Source organism: Polyodon spathula, chromosome 10 (genome assembly GCF_017654505.1).
Source record: "Polyodon spathula isolate WHYD16114869_AA chromosome 10, ASM1765450v1, whole genome shotgun sequence".
NCBI classification, from domain to species: domain Eukaryota; kingdom Metazoa; phylum Chordata; class Actinopteri; order Acipenseriformes; family Polyodontidae; genus Polyodon; species Polyodon spathula.
In genome coordinates this window covers 48,766,131-48,784,221 of record NC_054543.1, presented here as the reverse complement: position 1 = coordinate 48,784,221, position 18,091 = coordinate 48,766,131, and the positions used below count along the sequence as shown (strand labels likewise).

At 42.6% G+C, this 18,091-nt stretch overlaps 2 protein-coding genes across 2 annotated transcripts in view; one reads left to right on the top strand and one right to left on the bottom strand.

Moving 5' to 3' along the window:
* Positions 1-9,158, bottom strand: part of LOC121322504 (protein disulfide-isomerase A5-like) — a 42,652-nt gene extending 33,494 nt beyond the window's left edge. The window contains exons 1-3 of the mRNA XM_041262602.1: positions 9,053-9,158; positions 3,568-3,694; positions 853-940 (exon numbers count right to left, since the gene is read on the bottom strand). Coding sequence (XP_041118536.1) covers positions 853-940; positions 3,568-3,694; positions 9,053-9,118 — 281 coding nt within the window. The 5' untranslated portion in view covers positions 9,119-9,158. The remainder of the gene's footprint in view (positions 1-852; positions 941-3,567; positions 3,695-9,052) is intronic.
* Positions 9,159-10,594: 1,436 nt separating this feature from the next.
* LOC121322503 (semaphorin-5B-like) overlaps positions 10,595-18,091 on the top strand; it is a 79,651-nt gene continuing 72,154 nt past the window's right edge. Inside the window, exon 1 of the mRNA XM_041262600.1 lies at positions 10,595-10,705. The gene's annotated coding sequence lies outside the window, so the exon portion shown is untranslated. The remainder of the gene's footprint in view (positions 10,706-18,091) is intronic.

Below are 18,091 nucleotides of genomic sequence, written 5' to 3'. Positions count from 1 at the left end.
CAGTGGCCGAATTTCCTGCAAAGCCGTTTCAAACAGTTAAATCCCATGCCATGGCAACATCTCCTTTACAAGGGCATCTTAGAGATAGGAACCTTGGAGCAAAGCTTCACACAAACACACTACCCATGACTCATCCTTAGACAGGCATCGCAAAACAGCATCGTCACGTATCTGTTACAGAGGCTGCGCGGAGGGGACTTCACTCAAGGAAACGTTTCAGTTTAACACATAACTGCGCACCAAGGCTTTAGAAATAGGAACATGGTCTGGTTGAAATAGAAGGCTTTGTCAATATCAGATTTGATACACAGCCTGCACAACAGCCTTTAAATGAAAGTGCTGCTCAAGTGTGTGGTCTGCTGCTTAGTAGAGTGCTGCACGATTCAAAAGAAATATGACAAAAAACGGCTTATTTAAATTTGTGTTGCCTTTATCCATGAATAACAAACAAACAAAATTAGACATAGCTGGCTTCTTCCAACTTTGTAGACATTTACACAAGTTCAGGAAAGATACCTCCAATTCAGACCTACTCTAATAGATTTGCATGTATGCCTGTGCCTGTTTAATCTAGTTTAGTCTCTCTGTTAACTTGCCGCTCTGTTTGTTTGTTTAACCAATGCACCTCCCTGATGAGCCTACACTGGATGTTATTGGAAAATGTTACACCCAGGATTGGATCCCCCACCTATCTACGATGAAATGTAGGAGTTTGAAATGACAAAACAGAATCATTTTCCAGACAGAATTTAAAAAATCTATTCCTACAGCAATCTCAGGTAACACAGCGTTACTAAAACCATGTCTTTTAGGGTCAGAGGGAACTGCCAAAATCCTGCTTATGTGACTTACCCACAATTCACCCACGCAATGGTACCCTGGCCTTTCACAGCTTGTGCCACATCAGAGAGAAACTTGAGCTGGCTTTCACCTACAGCAGCTGAGAAAAAAAACAAACAGGGGTGTCACCAAACTGTCCCCTCATAGCCAGCCACTACAGAACAGCCTGCTGGCTATATGTGCACTGGTAAGGCTGCAGAATACTCCAGGGACAGGAACAGACTGTACACTGTGGAGGAAACACTGCTGAAGCATCAGTCTTCAGGTTGTTATTAATTTCCAGTGTTGAACACCAAGGCATTTAAAGTGCTTTTCACTTCCACTGAATTGGCTGGTTCAGTGGGAAAAACCTGAGAGCAGACTCACTGTGAAACATTAAATACACACACACACACACACACACACACACACACACACACACACTTAATGGAGAACATGTTTAAGATGTGTGTGTTATGGAGGCCCAGCCACTCTAAGACAATGCACACTGATGCAGAAGGACGTATAACAGTAGATGGGAATTTAAATTGCCAGCTAGAAAAAACAAACATGAAAGAACATATCCTTGAGAAACAGCACATGATAATTGAGATGGACAAGATGGCTCAGTGCTGGAGCTACAAGCAGTGATCTTACAGTATCTAGAGGCTTCAGCCTTCAACACAATCATGTGTGAACATTATCCCATGTGGACTGAGAGTCCTCTCATGCCATTACTCCATGTGGACTGAGAGTCCTCTCATGCCATTACTCCATGTGGAATGAGAGTCCTCTCATGTCATTATTCCGTGTGGAATGAGAGTCCTCTCATGCCATTATTCCGTGTGGAATGAGAGCCCTCTCATGCCATTACTCCATGTGGAATGAGAGTCCTCTCATGCCATTACTCCATGTGGAATGAGAGTCCTCTCATGCCATTACTCCATGTGGAATGAGAGCCCTCTCATGCCATTATTCCGTGTGGAATGAGAGCCCTCTCATGCCATTATTCCGTGTGGAATGAGAGCCCTCTCAAGCCATTATTCCACATGGACTGAGAGTCCTCTCATGCCATTACTCCATGTGGAATGAGAGTCCTCTCATGCCATTATTCCGTGTGGAATGAGAGTCCTCTCAAGCCATTATTCCGTGTGGAATGAGAGCCCTCTCATGCCATTATTCCGTGTGGAATGAGAGCCCTCTCATGCCATTATTCCACATGGACTGAGAGTCCTCTCATGCCATTACTCCATGTGGAATGAGAGCCCTCTCATGCCATTATTCCGTGTAGAATGAGAGCCCTCTCATGCCATTATTCCGTGTGGAATGAGAGCCCTCTCATGCCATTATTCCGTGTAGAATGAGAGCCCTCTCATGCCATTATTCCGTGTGGAATGAGAGTCCTCTCATGCCATTACTCCACGTGGACAGAGTCCTCTCATGCCATTATTCCGTGTGGAATGAGAGTCCTCTCATGCTCTGCAGCACTGCAGATCTGTTATAAGCAATGAAAGAGAAGCCTTGCAGCATATTGCCTGTGTTTGTTGCAGTTTAACCATCTGAACAATTTTATTATTCAAGTTATTACCCAGAAGAATTTACTTTTTTTTTTTTTTTTTTTTGCTTACTTCTATGGTCAACCAAATAATTTCTACAACCAACCGTTACTGCTTGATTAACTGCTTTGAAAAGAAAGCTGTATGTTCTTAAAATAAAAAAAGTATGTTATGATTTTGACTACCACTGCAGAGAGGTGAATGCAAACAACAGCACAATACTAAAGCCTTCAAGAAAACCTGAACAAGGCAAACAGCAGCACTATTTAATGAAAGCAATTGTACTAGAAGCACACATCTCTCACCGTGGCTGTCAGTAAAGAAAGAGATACTGCATCCACATCATGAAAAAGCACATCACCATGACTTGCTCTATATCACAATCAAGTATGTTAAATACCACTGATACAGAGAAGACAGGAGCATGCACAGCTATATAGAGACAGGAGCATGCACAGCTATATAGAGACAGGAGCATGCACAGCTATATAGAGACAGGAGCATGAACAGCTATATAGAGACAGGAGCATGAACAGCTATATAGAGACATGACCATGCACAGGTACTAATACTCTCAATATCGTGTGTTAAAGCACACCCTAACCAAGCTTTATAACTGAAAAAACTGTTCTCTAGATCTGCAGCAGTCTTTAAATAATATTGCATTCACTTCAGATTTTGTTCAGGTGCTATATAGCAGTAGTACTGCAATATCTGCTCACCAACTGTCTGTATAGAAACTCCCACAAGGTATCCTAAGAGCAGTGCCACAGCCCATTGACAGTGGAGTCCTGCTTATACCCAGTTAGCAGCTACTACTGGTGAAACAGATGAAAAGGTGACGCACAGCAGGTGAGTGGCTCAGCTGGAAATAAAAGCCAGGCTCTCAAGGCTGGCCAGGTCTTGCACGCAGTGTTAATCAGCACTGCTGTTCATGTGTGGAAGAGGGAACAGCAACATGATGAGAACAATGTGTGCATTACTGCTGCACACCAGGAGAGAATGACTTGTGCAGCACAGGAGCTGCACTGGCTTTCCACGGCAGAGACACGTCCTCCTGAAAAAACACCTGATGAGCCTAACCAGCTGGCAAACGATGCCTCCTTTACACACCTCTACTGAACATTGTTCCCTTCCTCGGGATCGAGAAGCAGGGCAAGTCAAAAACAGTCTGGAGAGGGAAACCACTCACCTGATCTGGAATAGAGAATGAGGACATTGGTTCTCGTTCGGAGGAGTTTTTTGAAGTCCTTGTGATCACTGACCGTCTCTATCAGTGGAGACATTTTTAATGCCTGTAGAAAAGCTGGCAGCCCAGTCTAAGGATGAAAGGAAAAAAAACCCCATAAAATTAGCAATAAAGTCCATTTAAAAAGCCAAATAGGATTTGCAATGACAAATCAAACAGCTGTAGTTCCATTAGCCTGGGGTAATGTGTTTGCTTCACACGCACACACATGCTAAAGGCTAGTATGTACTTGTACTGACACTTCTCAAAGATGGATCACCGTTCCAGATTATAATACTGTTGTGACAATTTCATGAAATATTTAGGTTGATTTTTTTTGGATGAATAGGATATTATAAAGACCTCTACAAAGCATGCAAGCTGTGTCTAACTGAACTCAGATGGGCAGCTCACACTAAAACCTGCAAGAGATTAAATCATTATAAAATGGGAGTCCTATTACCACCCCTGCTTCCTCTAACATGAATCCATCCAGGAGTGAAGAATACAGGCTGATTCCCCTGCTCAGAGACAGAGACACACACTCAGGCACACACTCACCACGTATCGCACACACGCACACAGTCCCACCGCGGAGCACTGCTTTGTCAGTGTGCAGGAATCTGTAACTCAACCTATTGCACCGCTTCAACCTCAACAGGAATACACAGTTCAACTCTCTACTTGAACTGCACTCACTGGTCCTGCAGTATAGGCTCAACAGAGTAAACAGGAGATCAGACATGCTTGCAGGGGATTGTACAAGGGCTAATGGAGTGATCCCCAAGGTTCTAAAATCCATTGTCTCCACCCTTAATAGCCCTTTTAAAATAATTTCATGGGTGCCGTCAAAATATTCTGCTTCTCTGCTTGTTTGTTTAACTGGGAGGTATCTCGATAATGAAGTTTAAAGACACTGCCACAGGCGATTCCTACAGTCATGTTTAGTACAGCACCAGGATCCAGCTGCTTCAATATTTGTATAGCCTAATAGAAACTGGAAGCACAATAAAAGGGTGTTGTTAATATTAATAATGTTGTGGTTGTAATACGAGGCAATGACAATGCACTTTCAGAACCTCGGTTTGCATTGCTTTATATTACCCCAGTCTGCTGTATTTTGGGAAGCCCTGTGGAACTACAAAGACCTGCTTTAACCCAAAGAGACAGACTAATCTGGGTCTGTGAAAACACCCAGCACAGCTGAACACAGAAGCACATGTCTGCTCACATCCTGGAGTAAGACATTCAGGTTACTTCCTGGCTAAACTGTGACCACCTGGGATAAACAGGAAAGGCAGAAAGCAGTACATTAGCATGATATAAACCCATTCTGTAGAGATAAACATGCACTCTAGTAAAGAGTGAAGAACACACACTGACATCTATACTTTTAACAGCTTCTATTATTTGTATGCATCAACGATTTTTATGAACTAGAAAAGACAAAAGCAGTGCCTAATCAGAATGAAACTGTGTCTACAAAAAGTGTCCTGAGCAGACTGTTGTTCACTGCTGTACAGTCCAATTTGTGAATATGTACTGACACTTGCTCAGTAGAAAGCCTGCCTGCAGGAAGTGGAATTGGAGCTATACAGTATATCAAGGAGAACAGGAATTACAGCTCAACACCATTCTGTTTCACTCGCATTCATAACAAACATTTCTTGTGCAACTGTGCCAGGCAGCACCGAGCTGGAATCATCGTTCAATTGCACTTCACATACCAGCTGAAACGGAACCAGGACGGTCCCATTTACAGCACACAATGTACAGCAGCCCTCAGCAGACATTCCAGAGAGCTCTTAGCAGAATCACAGTTTCCACTTCTAAATGAGAACCTCACTCGAGTATCAAAAACAATGTCTGCACATCAAGGGTTACAGTGGAGGCTACACTTTCACATTTAGAATTGAAGTAAACATGTGGTCATAGTTCAAATCAAAGTTACCTTTTATAACAAAGCATTTTTTCCTGCAGTTTGTGTTATAAAAATTACTTTATAAAGACATTCCAACATTGGTTAACAAATGCCATGCTGAATTATTACTGCATGTTTTTGTCAAAGCAGTTATTTTATTTTGACCCAGAGAGTATTGCATTCCCTGATATGGTTATGGAGGTCTAATCTCTCCATGATTGTGAATTGGTTTGAAATGCTGACTGTAGAAAAGGCAGCTCAGCCATCAACTAATTAGTCATGATTAGACTTGCAGGTTTACTGCAGTATGTGTGCTCTCTACAGAAAACCTAATCAGTCCAAAAACCAGCATTAAAAACCTATGCCCAATTCAGCATGGAAAATAATTTCCCTAATCCAGATTATAAGATTGAGGGCTGTGAATTTTCCAAATAGCTTTGACATTCACTTCTGTAATGCAGAGGATCAAAGTGTTCAGAGCTTACAAGTGGCAGGTACTGCAGAGAACCCTGTTTCAACAGCACTAAATCTACAAAGGGGAATACGAACACCCAGCCCGGTGCATTCTGGGGAATACGAACACCCAGCCCGGTGCGTTCTGGGGAATACGAACAACCAGCCCGGTGCGTTCTGGGGAATACGAACACCCAGCCCGGTGCGTTCTGGGGAATACGGACACCCAGCCCGGTGCGTTCTGGGGAATACGAACACCCAGCCCGGTGCATTCTGGGGAATACGAACAACCAGCCCGGTGCGTTCTGGGGAATACGAACCAGCCCGGTGCGTTCTGGGGAATACGGACACCCAGCCCGGTGCGTTCTGGGGAATACGGACACCCAGCCCGGTGCGTTCTGGGGAATACGAACACCCAGCCCAGTGAGTTCTGGGGAATACGAACACCCAGCCCAGTGAGTTCTGGGGAATACGAACATAAGAAAGTTTACAAACGAGAGGAGGCCATTCGGCCCATCTTGCTCGTTTGGTTGTTAGTAGCTTATTGATCCCAAAATCTCATCAAGCAGCTTCTTGAAGGAACCCAGGGTGTCAGCTTCAACAACATTACTGGGGAGTTGATTCCAGACCCTCACAATTCTCTGTGTAAAAAAGTGCCTCCTATTTTCTGTTCTGAATGCCCCTTTGTCTAATCTCCATTTGTGACCCCTGGTCCTTGTTTCTTTTGTCAGGCTGAAAAAGTCCCTTGGGTCGACACTGTCAATACCTTTTAGAATTTTGAATGCTTGAATTAGGTCGCCACGTAGTCTTCTTTGTTCAAGACTGAACAGATTCAATTCTTTTAGCCTGTCTGCATATGACATGCCTTTTAAGCCCGGAATAATTCTGGTCGCTCTTCTTTGCACTCTTTCTAGAGCAGCAATATCTTTTTTATAGCGAGGTGACCAGAACTGCACACAATATTCAAGATGAGGTCTTACTAGTGCATTGTACAGTTTTAACACTACTTCCCTTGATTTAAATTCAACACTTTTCACAATGTATCCGAGCATCTTGTTGGCCTTTTTTATAGCTTCCCCACATTGTCTAGATGAAGACATTTCTGAGTCAACAAAAACTCCTAGGTCTTTTTCATAGATTCCTTCTCCAATTTCAATATCTCCCATATGATATTTATAATGTACATTTTTATTTCCTGCATGCAGTACCTTACACTTTTCTCTATAAATGTCATTTGCCATGTGTCTGCCCAGTTCTGAATCTTGTCTAGATCATTTTGAATGACCTTTGCTGCTGCAACAGTGTTTGCCACTCCTCCTACTTTTGTGTCGTCTGCAAATTTAACAAGTTTGCTTACTATACCAGAATCTAAATCATTAATGTAGATTAGGAACAGCAGAGGACCTAATACTGATCCCTGTGGTACACCACTGGTTACTACACTCCATTCTGAGGTTTTTCCTCTAATAAGTACTTTCTGTTTTCTACATGTTAACCACTCCCTAATCCATGTACATGTGTTTTCTTGAATCCCAACTGCGTTCAGATTGAGAATTAATCTTTTGTGCGGGACTTCGTCAAAAGCTTTCTGGAAATCTAAATAAACCATGTCATATGCTTTGCAATTATCCATTATCGATGTTGCATCCTCAAAAAAATCAAGCAAGTTAGTTAGACACGATCTCCCTTTCCTAAAACCATGTTGACTGTCTCCCAGGACCCTGTTACCATATAGGTAATTTTCCATTTTGGATCTTATTATAGTTTCCATAAGTTTGCATATAATAGAAGTCAGGCTTACTGGTCTGTAGTTATCTGGTTCAGTTTTGTTTCCCTTTTTGTGGATCGGTATTATGTTTGCAATTTTCCAGTCTGTCGGTACCACCCCTGTGTCAAGAGTTTGCTGCTGCAAGATCTTGGTTAGCGGAATACGAACACCCAGCCCGGTGCGTTCTGGGGAATACGAACACCCAGCCTGGTGCGTTCTGGGAAACGTCACCTGGTAATTACACTGACATACTGTTCCGTGAGCCAGGCAGTGTTCTCACTGAGTAACACTGGTGTAGGTTTGGGTGTAAATGCCATTTAATAATGAATAATGCACTATATAACATAGCAGCATGTTGTGTTGCACATTCGTCTTACACAAAAAACAACAGTGTACACCCCCCTTCCCAAATCAGCCCAATAAATGGGAACATCCGATATACTGCACACAAACACACACCATGTGCACTTTCTTGCATTTGTATCCACAGCAAAAATGCTTGTAAACAGGACCTCCAGGTTCTAGATACTGTAAATAATAACACACATGCCACACTGAATCTGCTAGTGAACCACAACTACAAGGTATGAATCAAGTGCCCCTGGCAAAAAACTGCCACTCCTTATAATATAATCTGGAAAGCTGTCAGGCAAAACTAACCATCAGTGAGTTGCGATCAATAGACAAGTTTCACCGAGACAGTGAAACTGACTCACAGTTAATCTGTTTAACGCAAATTCAGAACCTTGACCATTTCCACGCATTTTTAAGAGCAGTCCAGTATATCGGTATACCTGTTTTTTAGATGGATATTTCTTACACCCCAGTAACCCCCTACAAAATGCATCAATAGCAATAATGAATGTTAAAATGTGTTTACCTAAACATAAACAACTGTATTCCATTTTCTGACACTGTACATCTCCCCCAAAATATCGCACCCGTTTCCTGGCGTAATATGCAGTGATTCATTCACAAGTTCAAATGCTACATTGCTAGTTTGCGCAGAATTTAACAGTGCAGATTACATAACAACTGTGGGTACAGCGCACGCTACTGTTCAAAGGACACCGACCCTACCAGCTAGAGACGTTCAAGCTGAAGAAGTTAAAACTTTATGTTTAATCACACCCTGTGTGTTAGTGATTAGGGCTGCTGCTGCTGCTGCTGCTGCTGTATCCGTGTCTTATATTCCAGTCATCTCCAGAAACACCATGCACTACAGTACCGAAAAATACATTTAAGTGCGACTGCAGCTATCCTGTCAAAACAAAGCTACTGAACGGACAAAACTCATTAAAACTCACCAACAACACGAAAATGAGCATTGTTGCAGTCCCCGTCCCACTCTCGCAAAAATTCCAAGGAGCCATGATGTTGCTGCCACGTCAGGGTACTCATGCGCAATCGATAGCTGCCGCTATGAAGCGCATTGCATTTTTGGAGATGTAGTTGCAGACAAGTCCGTGCAGAGAGTTAATGATTTCAGATAAGAATCAGAGAACTACAATTCCACCGAGGCTATTGGGTCTTGTATGAAATTAGTCTATATGTACTTTACTTATCAGATTTGAAGTATGGGACAATATTTGACTTTTGGGAGTGGAACCAGATAGACTCACTCGTCCTGTAATATGAGCATAGACCCTGAGTCACGTTCTAAAGTACAAAGTGCTTACGTGTAGTGTAGTACCGATGTAGCGTTAGAAAGCGGTACGCTGTTAGAGTTTGGCATAATCAATTGCGATCTGATGGGTGCTTTCCTATTGCCAAAAGAGGTACATTTGCCATTATGTGTATATATATATATATATATATATATATTATATATATATATATATATATATATATATATATATAAGTTAAACCGTCAGTTAAATAAAATTTTTAAAAGTGTAGTCAATTTCTCTAAAAAGTCTACAGTAAAGTGCACAAGTAAAAAAAATGTGCAAGACACAGTGTATTAACGGTGGAAAATATAATACACGAGATTAAAAACGGCGTAAAGACTGGAAACTATGATACATATAATTAAAAATCGTGTAAAAGACCAACCCCAGCATAACGTATATATCAGCATATAACTGTGTAATCAAATGATAACGAGTTGATGAATTTGGCAAAAAACAAACAAACAAACAAACAAACAAAACAAGACAAAACAAAACAAAACAAAACAAAACAAAACAAAAACATATTGAAATATTCAAGTCATATCCTGTGTGCATTAAACGTGTATCAATCATATGTACATATTCAAATCATATCACCTGTGCATTAACCGTATATCAGTTATATTTACATATTCAAAAGTATGTATAATTTTATTATGTTCTAGGCTATACAATTATAAAGAGCTGAAAACTCGGCTAGTAATGGTAAGTGCCACCAAAATATTCCTTAATCATTCAATAACAGATGAAAAGGAATGCATCATTATAATTATTTTGCCTAATTAACAATGCAGGGTGCCTGTACAATGTATCCCAGACAATACTAACAGTAACTAATTATCAAAGCACAATACTTCTCCCAGACATGAAGCGGAAACATGGTCAGCCCAAGAATAAATTAGGAGTATGAAACACATATGACAGGCTGAAAAAAACACAAACCCGTCTTTCAGTGAAAAAATTCTTAGAACTTATCGTTAAACTTTTATAAAAAATAAGTTTAAAAACAGAGAACGGCGCGCACAAGTGATTTTCAGTTACGTTTAATGTGCTTGGGACCGTCGCGCTCCTCGCTCCCCCCCGCCCCGCTGGCTGTGCGAGTTGCAGTTACCCTGGTAGTAGCCGGGGCTCTGTGTGTGAGGCGAGATACCAGTACAAGAAACTCGCATAGAAGGTACATCGGGATACTGGGCAAGAGACAGAGATTGAAGTCTCGTTTCATTGCATTCAGACTGATTGCATCGGTTTGTTTAGAAACGAAAACCAGTGCTCGCCTGATTGGAAAAGGTAAGATTTGCGTTTAAATGTGTTTTGTTTTATGTAACCGACGATATTGGAAAATAACAAAGTTTAAAATAACTTTTCAAATAAACTGTTTTGGAACCTTATGCTATACTTTGTAATAATTGTATTTTACACGAATGGCAATGATACGGGAGCAAGCAGTGTGACATGTTTGAGTTTGCCTGTTCATGTATTTATTTGATAACTTTGGTGCGTACCGCTGCTTGTTTTCGTTTCATTGCTCCGTTGCCTGTTTAGATAAAGCAATGCTGTAAATGACAGCCCATTTATCATTACCAGCAAGGGGTGCTGCAGTTTGTTTTTTGAAGGTTTCTCAGAACCGTACCCAGTACGTATGCACCCTTTTAATAACAGCCTTGTAAACACGATGCTCTTGAGTGTGTGTGTGTGTGGAGCGGGACTGTGTGATCGTTTATCGTGCAGCCGCACCTCTTCGAACTGCACTTTATTCTGCTGTTACAGTGTTTGGAGAAATGCATGATAGATAAGGAAGAGCTTCATTGCTCCTGTCATCTGTTAAGTGATCTGGATAGTGAGTGATAGGGATGTGTTAATTCCTCTTGCATTATTACCAGTATTCCCTGATTAGTGGTGATTTAGTGCTATTCTGTGATAAACTCACCTCTCATTTTCGGCTCCAGTGACTGACAGCTCCCCTCCCCTTATTACTAGCCAGATCTCACTAATAAATACTCTTAGCTCGTGAACACCACGGATACAGAAGGTGCAAAGCAGAGGGACGAGCAGGGTGAAAGGTTAAGGGGATGAGAAAGGGGTCTAATTCACCCCAGATTACTGTGTGCCTTGGTCTGTACTTCAGTTTCCCTTTCATGCAAACTCTCATGCAATGGCTTGCATTTACACGGCATGAATTTTTTTTTTTTTTTTTAATTAGAAAACTTAATGTTACAAAACAGAGAAAAAAAACAGCAGTCTGAATGTTGTATTGCTGTGCTTGGTTTGGTTCTAGTGTTTTTCTCTTCTTGGATTGGTGTAAACTCTGAATAACAACAATATGTACCTCAGTGGCTTGACTACAATGGTATGTTTTCACAGGGTACCTGATGTAGTGTGCTCTGTGGTTCAGTAGAGGGCACTGTTGAGCAGTGCAGCGAGTGTATGGCACTGATTTCAACTCTGCCTTAGATTTTTCAGAGTGCATGTAGATCTCATTCTGCCCTTCCGTGTTTTCACACCGTGTAGCCCCAAGCCTCTGCTGGTGCTGGTTGTAAATTTCACAGTTTAAAATGATAGAATCTTGGCCTGGATAATACCAGCACTGAAGTGCTACGTTATATTTATTATTGTGATCTATGAATTCTGCTGCTCTCCCTTGGCAATGCTAAAGGTATATCTCAATCAGATGCCAAGTATAAAAGTACCTGTATTAATTCACCCAAAACATATAACTTGACATAACTCATGAATAACTTGACATGTTTAAATGATGCATGAATGACAGTTTGCACATGTACATTTACATGGATGAAGGACTCTTCTGTTTTCCTGGACCCTGGTTAGCACTAGTGTTGCACATTAGTCCACGATTAGTGATACGAGGGTCTGGACCCAGCCGTGTATCCATCTGTTACAGGACTCCTGTTGTGTAACATGCAGTGCAGGGAGGGTTAGCTGTACAGGGGCGTGTTTCAGTGCAGTCTTCTAAGTGGCTGGTGGCTGCAGCTATGTGTTAGTGTTGTGGTCTGTGGTTCTGATTGCTGGTTTTTGTCTGGCAATGACAGTTGATTTATATAAAAAAAAAGCCCTTGAACAAGTTGTTTAATTTATTTTTTCCAGTGTCCAGTCTAATAGCGAGGTGACTTTAATATTGAATTTGCCTTTAAATCACAAAGCCCTGGCTCGACTGACCCTTTGGAATTAAGGGACCATTTATTTTGCGTCATGTTCCAGACTTTGGGGCTGAACAAGCTCTGAACAACCCGCAGTGTCTCAGTCAGAGAGCCCCCTTCCAGGGGAGCTGCACTGGGGTGATTACCCCAGGGTGTCTCAGTCAGAGAGCCCCCTTCCAGGGGAGCTGCACTAGGATGATTACCCCAGGGTGTCTCAGTCAGAGAGCCCTCTTCCAGGGGAGCTGCACTAGGATGATTACCCCAGGGTGTCTCAGTCAGAGAGCCCTCTTCCAGGGGAGCTGCACTGGGATGATTACCCCAGGGTGTCTCAGTCAGAGAGCCCCCTTCCAGGGGAGCTGCACTGGGATGATTACCCCAGGGTGTCTCAGTCAGAGAGCCCCCTTCCAGGGGAGCTGCACTGGGATGATTACCCCAGGGTGTCTCAGTCAGAGAGCCCCCTTCCAGGGGAGCTGCACTGGGATGATTACCCCAGGGTGTCTCAGTCAGAGAGCCCTCTTCCAGGGGAGCTGCACTGGGATGATTACCCCAGGGTGTCTCAGTCAGAGAGCCCCCTTCCAGGGGAGCTGCACTGGGATGATTACCCCAGGGTGTCTCAGTCAGAGAGCCCCCTTCCAGGGGAGCTGCACTGGGGTGATTACCCCAGGGTGTCTCAGTCGGAGAGCCCCCTTCCAGGGGAACTGCACTGGGATGATTACCCCAGGGTGTCTCAGTCGGAGAGCCCCCTTCCAGGGGAGCTGCACTGGGATGATTACCCCAGGGTGTCTCAGTCGGAGAGCCCCCTTCCAGGGGAGCTGCACTGGGATGATTACCCCAGGGTGTCTCAGTTGGAGAGCCCTCTTCCAGGGGAGCTGCACTGGGATGATTACCCCAGGGTGTCTCAGTCGGAGAGCCCTCTTCCAGGGGAACTGCACTGGGATGATTACCCCAGGGTGTCTCAGTCGGAGAGCCCTCTTCCAGGGGAGCTGCACTGGGATGATTACCTCAGGGTGTCTCAGTCAGAGAGCACTCTTCCAGGGGAGCTGCACTGGGGTGATTACCCCAGGGTGTCTCAGTCAGAGAGCCCTCTTCCAGGGGAACTGCACTGGGGTGATTACCCCAGGGTGTCTCAGTCAGAGAGCCCTCTTCCAGGGGAACTGCACTAGGATGATTACCCCAGGGTGTCTCAGTCAGAGAGCCCTCTTCCAGGGGAGCTGCACTGGGATGATTACCCCAGGGTGTCTCAGTCAGAGAGCACAGGGGGAAGGCTTGAGCTTTCTCAGTTTTACTTTGTGCTTTCATAAGTAGTCCAGCCGTCTGCATGAACCCCATTGTGATGAATTGCGCGGAGCCTCATCATGGAGAGCAGCTGCTATGCAATATTAATATTCAGAAGCATTTCCTAATTCTCTGTATTCCCAAGAATGCAAACAGCTGCATGTTAAAACACGTTTTATCCAAAGATGGGCTGTTGAACTCAGATTGGATAACTGCTTGTTGGTGTTTTAACTATTTAAATAATAGATAGTGACATGGCCATAGGGAGGCCACTGATTATATGTGTATCAGGTGTTTAAATGGTTCTGTAGAGACTTGCGTCCATCCTCAATGAGTACTGCCTGTGGTCCTTCAGAGAATAGTTTGTCTTGTCAAGGGTTAAGACTGCCATTGCATAGCAGTTGGATCCATTCCTGGTTTTACTACAAGTTTAATGAATACTCCTGAGCTTAACCTACACACTGTGGCTTAATCAAGCTCATATTAAAACCTGGAATGAGTGGAGCTAGTATGCAGTAGGAGTCTTATTTTGATCCCTGCTTGTAAATAGAAGCAACTGACAACTGAGCATCTAATATAACCTTCCGGCAAAATCTTTAATATTTGAGGGATTTAGTGACTTTATAATTTTTAGATATTATGTTTCATTCTGCTGAATATTTTATGATTAAATGAAATACTGTAGATCAATTCTAAAGGGACATTTACAGTTTTTTTACAATTGCTTTGATGCATTTTTCAAAACACAGTTTCAAAGTGCAAAACTCTGAACACAATACCCCAAACTGCTCACTCCAGTATCCAAATCCTATAAACAGAGCAAAATGAGTCTTTTAGTCGAATGTGATGAATACACAGTGAAAAAGCAATTCATAGCACCAACACATCAAATAGTTAAACATTTTCATTTTAATCATTTGAGCATAATAACATAAAATAATCCTTAACAAATAATATTATTGAACACAAAATAATACCAATGTAAACAGACATAAAACATGCATCTTTTGTTTAAATCAAATAAAAAAGTGTCAAATCTAAATCACAGTGAACAACATAACTTACAGTATTGTAAATATACAGAATAAGATTTGCATTCGGTATGATATTCCACCCATTGCATCTGTTATCTACTCTCTCTTCAGCAGGAGGCATCAGATTTTTATCCACGTCGCATCTTATGTCCTCATCAGCCGGGCACTGTGGGTAAGATCTCTTGGAGTGCCTTATCCAGCCCTGGCACTACTGCGCTGTGATGTCACCACACGCCTCTTCCATGGCCTGGACAAAGGTGGCTTGCACGTAAGGGTGGCGGTCATACACCTTCCACCTCCAGGTTGAAAAAAATTCCTCTATAGGGTTAAAAAATAGGGACTATGGTGGCAGGAACATCATGCTGAAGTCTGGATGCGCTGCAAACCACGTTTATGCTAACAATGCTTGATGGAAATTGACATTGTCCCAGACTACGACAAATGAAACTCCAGCATTTGGGTGTACGAAGCAATTATGCAGAACATCCAAAAAAATCAGCAGATGGGCTGAATTCTATTGCCCTGGCACAGGATTGTGTCCTAGAACTCCATCTTGTGATATGGCCACACATTGTTATATTCCTGCCTCACTGCCCCGGCACATCGACGGTGGCACACTGGCCGGTAAAGTTCCAATCACAGCTCTGACGTTTAGCCAGATTGAAACCCACTTCGTCATCATAAAGGAACTCATGGTGGTTGCCTCCCACATCCAACTCCATCCTTCTCTGAAAAACAAGATTCATTCATGGGATTTACTGTCATTTCACAATTCACAGAACAAGGCTGACAGCTATCCTGCTGTACTGTAGAACATAGGCCACATATCAAAATAATATGGACAGACACACAATTGTCAACCACAAACCACGAATTACAGTGATGTGATGTTAAACTGTGTGTTTGCACAGCAGTGCACACTGCAGTGATGTGATGTGTTAAACTGTGTTGTATCCACAAGTTTCAACATGCTGAGCTTTCAAAGTGCTGTAAGGATAACACAGGTCTACTAATGATTCAGATTGAAGACATCAAGTCACTTTTAAAGTCAATCTCCACAAACTAAATCAGCTGTGGTTGCTGATCCTTCCCTGAACTGTTATTGACGCTGACGGGTTGTGTGTTCTGGGAAGATTGTGATGATTTTGGCTGGAGAAATCGAGAGTACTTTCAGAGCAAAACGGATAATATAATAAAGAAGAAATGCTTGTCGGCTCTTTAGGTCATCAAATAGAGTTCAGTCACGAGTAATGAGCAATTGAACTGCAGCCTGAGGGAGCAGCTTTCACCTAAAGTACCCCATCGTTGATTATCAGGAGCCTGTCCTGTTTATGCACACAGGAGACCTACAGTATGTGGGTAAAATAGGGAGCTGTAATACTGGCTGAAGAGTCTTGTTTATAGGAGGTTGTCAGAGACAGCTGTAATGTTCTAAGAACACTGACTCTGGTACCTGGATCAGAGACAGCTGTAATGTTCTAAGAACACTGACTCTGGTACCTGGGTCAGATTCTGCTTTGTGGCCTCACGCAGCTTAGCTCGTATTAAATGTTCATTTTAATGACGTTTAAAAAGAGACATTGCCGCTGTTTATCCTGGGCAGCACTGTTCTGAAGGGTTTGCTTGCTTTCTTACGTGGTCTTCAAAAGCAGCAGGCAGGTGGGTATAGTAACACCCGAGTGAGAGCTCTCTCCGCTGGCAGACATCTGCTGTTCTCTTTGCCTCTCTTTCTGTATCCTCTGTTGCTCCACCAATGCCGGCTGGTTCTTTTGAAAGGCCCGTTCATTTTCTTTGCTGTTTGGCAGGAGGGCCGGAGCTGCTCGAGGGGCACGTTTGCTGATTTGCACCTTGCTCCCGAAAACCCTTTTGTATATTTTTCACATTACAGGTACTTGTTGCTTTGATGCATTGCAGCGTAATTTGGTCTGTTTGGCGTCGTTATGTCTTTGACTGAGTTACAGGCAAACTGTGGAAATATTTTGGGCATGCTTGTGATGCCTGTAAAAAGTCTGTTCAGGTTTCCTGTCCCAATTTGGGTTATTTTTTCAGTTGACAGTCAAATACCAGAAATAAGCATGCAGAGGCTAAATTGCTAACGTGCTCAAAGGTTCCCCTGCTAGTTATGGTTTTATGGCAGCTGCAGTGGAATACAGACCACATTACTCAAGTATACACTTTTTCATGTCCCTTCTTTTGGAAGCATTTTGAGTCAATTGAAAAACAAGACTTTTTCGAAAACGCCAGGATATTTTTTCCTGGCTTCTTTTGAAGCGCCGACACTTCATTTACCTGCCCATAGAGATGGATAAAAATCCGCCCGCCTAACTTTTTAGAACTGTGTTGTTTTTCTTTTTTTGGCCATCACAACACTTTCCATCCTCACTGTATGAGAGCATGTTTAGATATCGCAGTGCTTCCATCCTCACTGTATGAGAGCATGTTTAGATATCGCAATGCTTCCATCCTCACTGTATGAGAGCATGTTTAGATATCGCAATGCTTCCATCCTCACTGTATGAGAGCATGTTTAGATATCACAATGCTTCCATCCTCACTGTATGAGAGCATGTTTAGATATCACAATGCTTCCATCCTCACTGTGAGAGCATGTTTAGATATCACAATGCTTCCATCCTCACTGTATGAGAGCATGTTTAGATATCACAATGCTTCATCCTCACTGTATGAGAGCATGTTTAGATATCATAATGCTTCATCCTCACTGTATGAGAGCATGTTTAGATATTACAATGCTTCATCCTGACTGTATGAGAGCATGTTTAGATATCACAATGCTTCATCCTCACTGTATGAGAGCATGTTTTAGATATCACAATGCTTCCATCCTCACTGTATGAGAGCATGTTTAGATATCACAATGCTTCCATCCTCACTGTATGAGAGCATGTTTAGATATCACAATGCTTCATCCTCACTGTATGAGAGCATGTTTTAGATATCACAATGCTTCATCCTCACTGTATGAGAGCATGTTTTAGATATCACAATGCTTCATCCTCACTGTATGAGTGCATGTTTTAGATATCACAATGCTTCCATCCTCACTGTATGAGAGCATGTTTTAGATATCACAATGCTTCCATCCTCACTGTATGAGAGCATGTTTTAGATATCACAATGCTTCCATCCTCACTGTATGAGAGCATGTTTTAGATATCACAATGCTTCATCCTCACTGTATGAGAGCA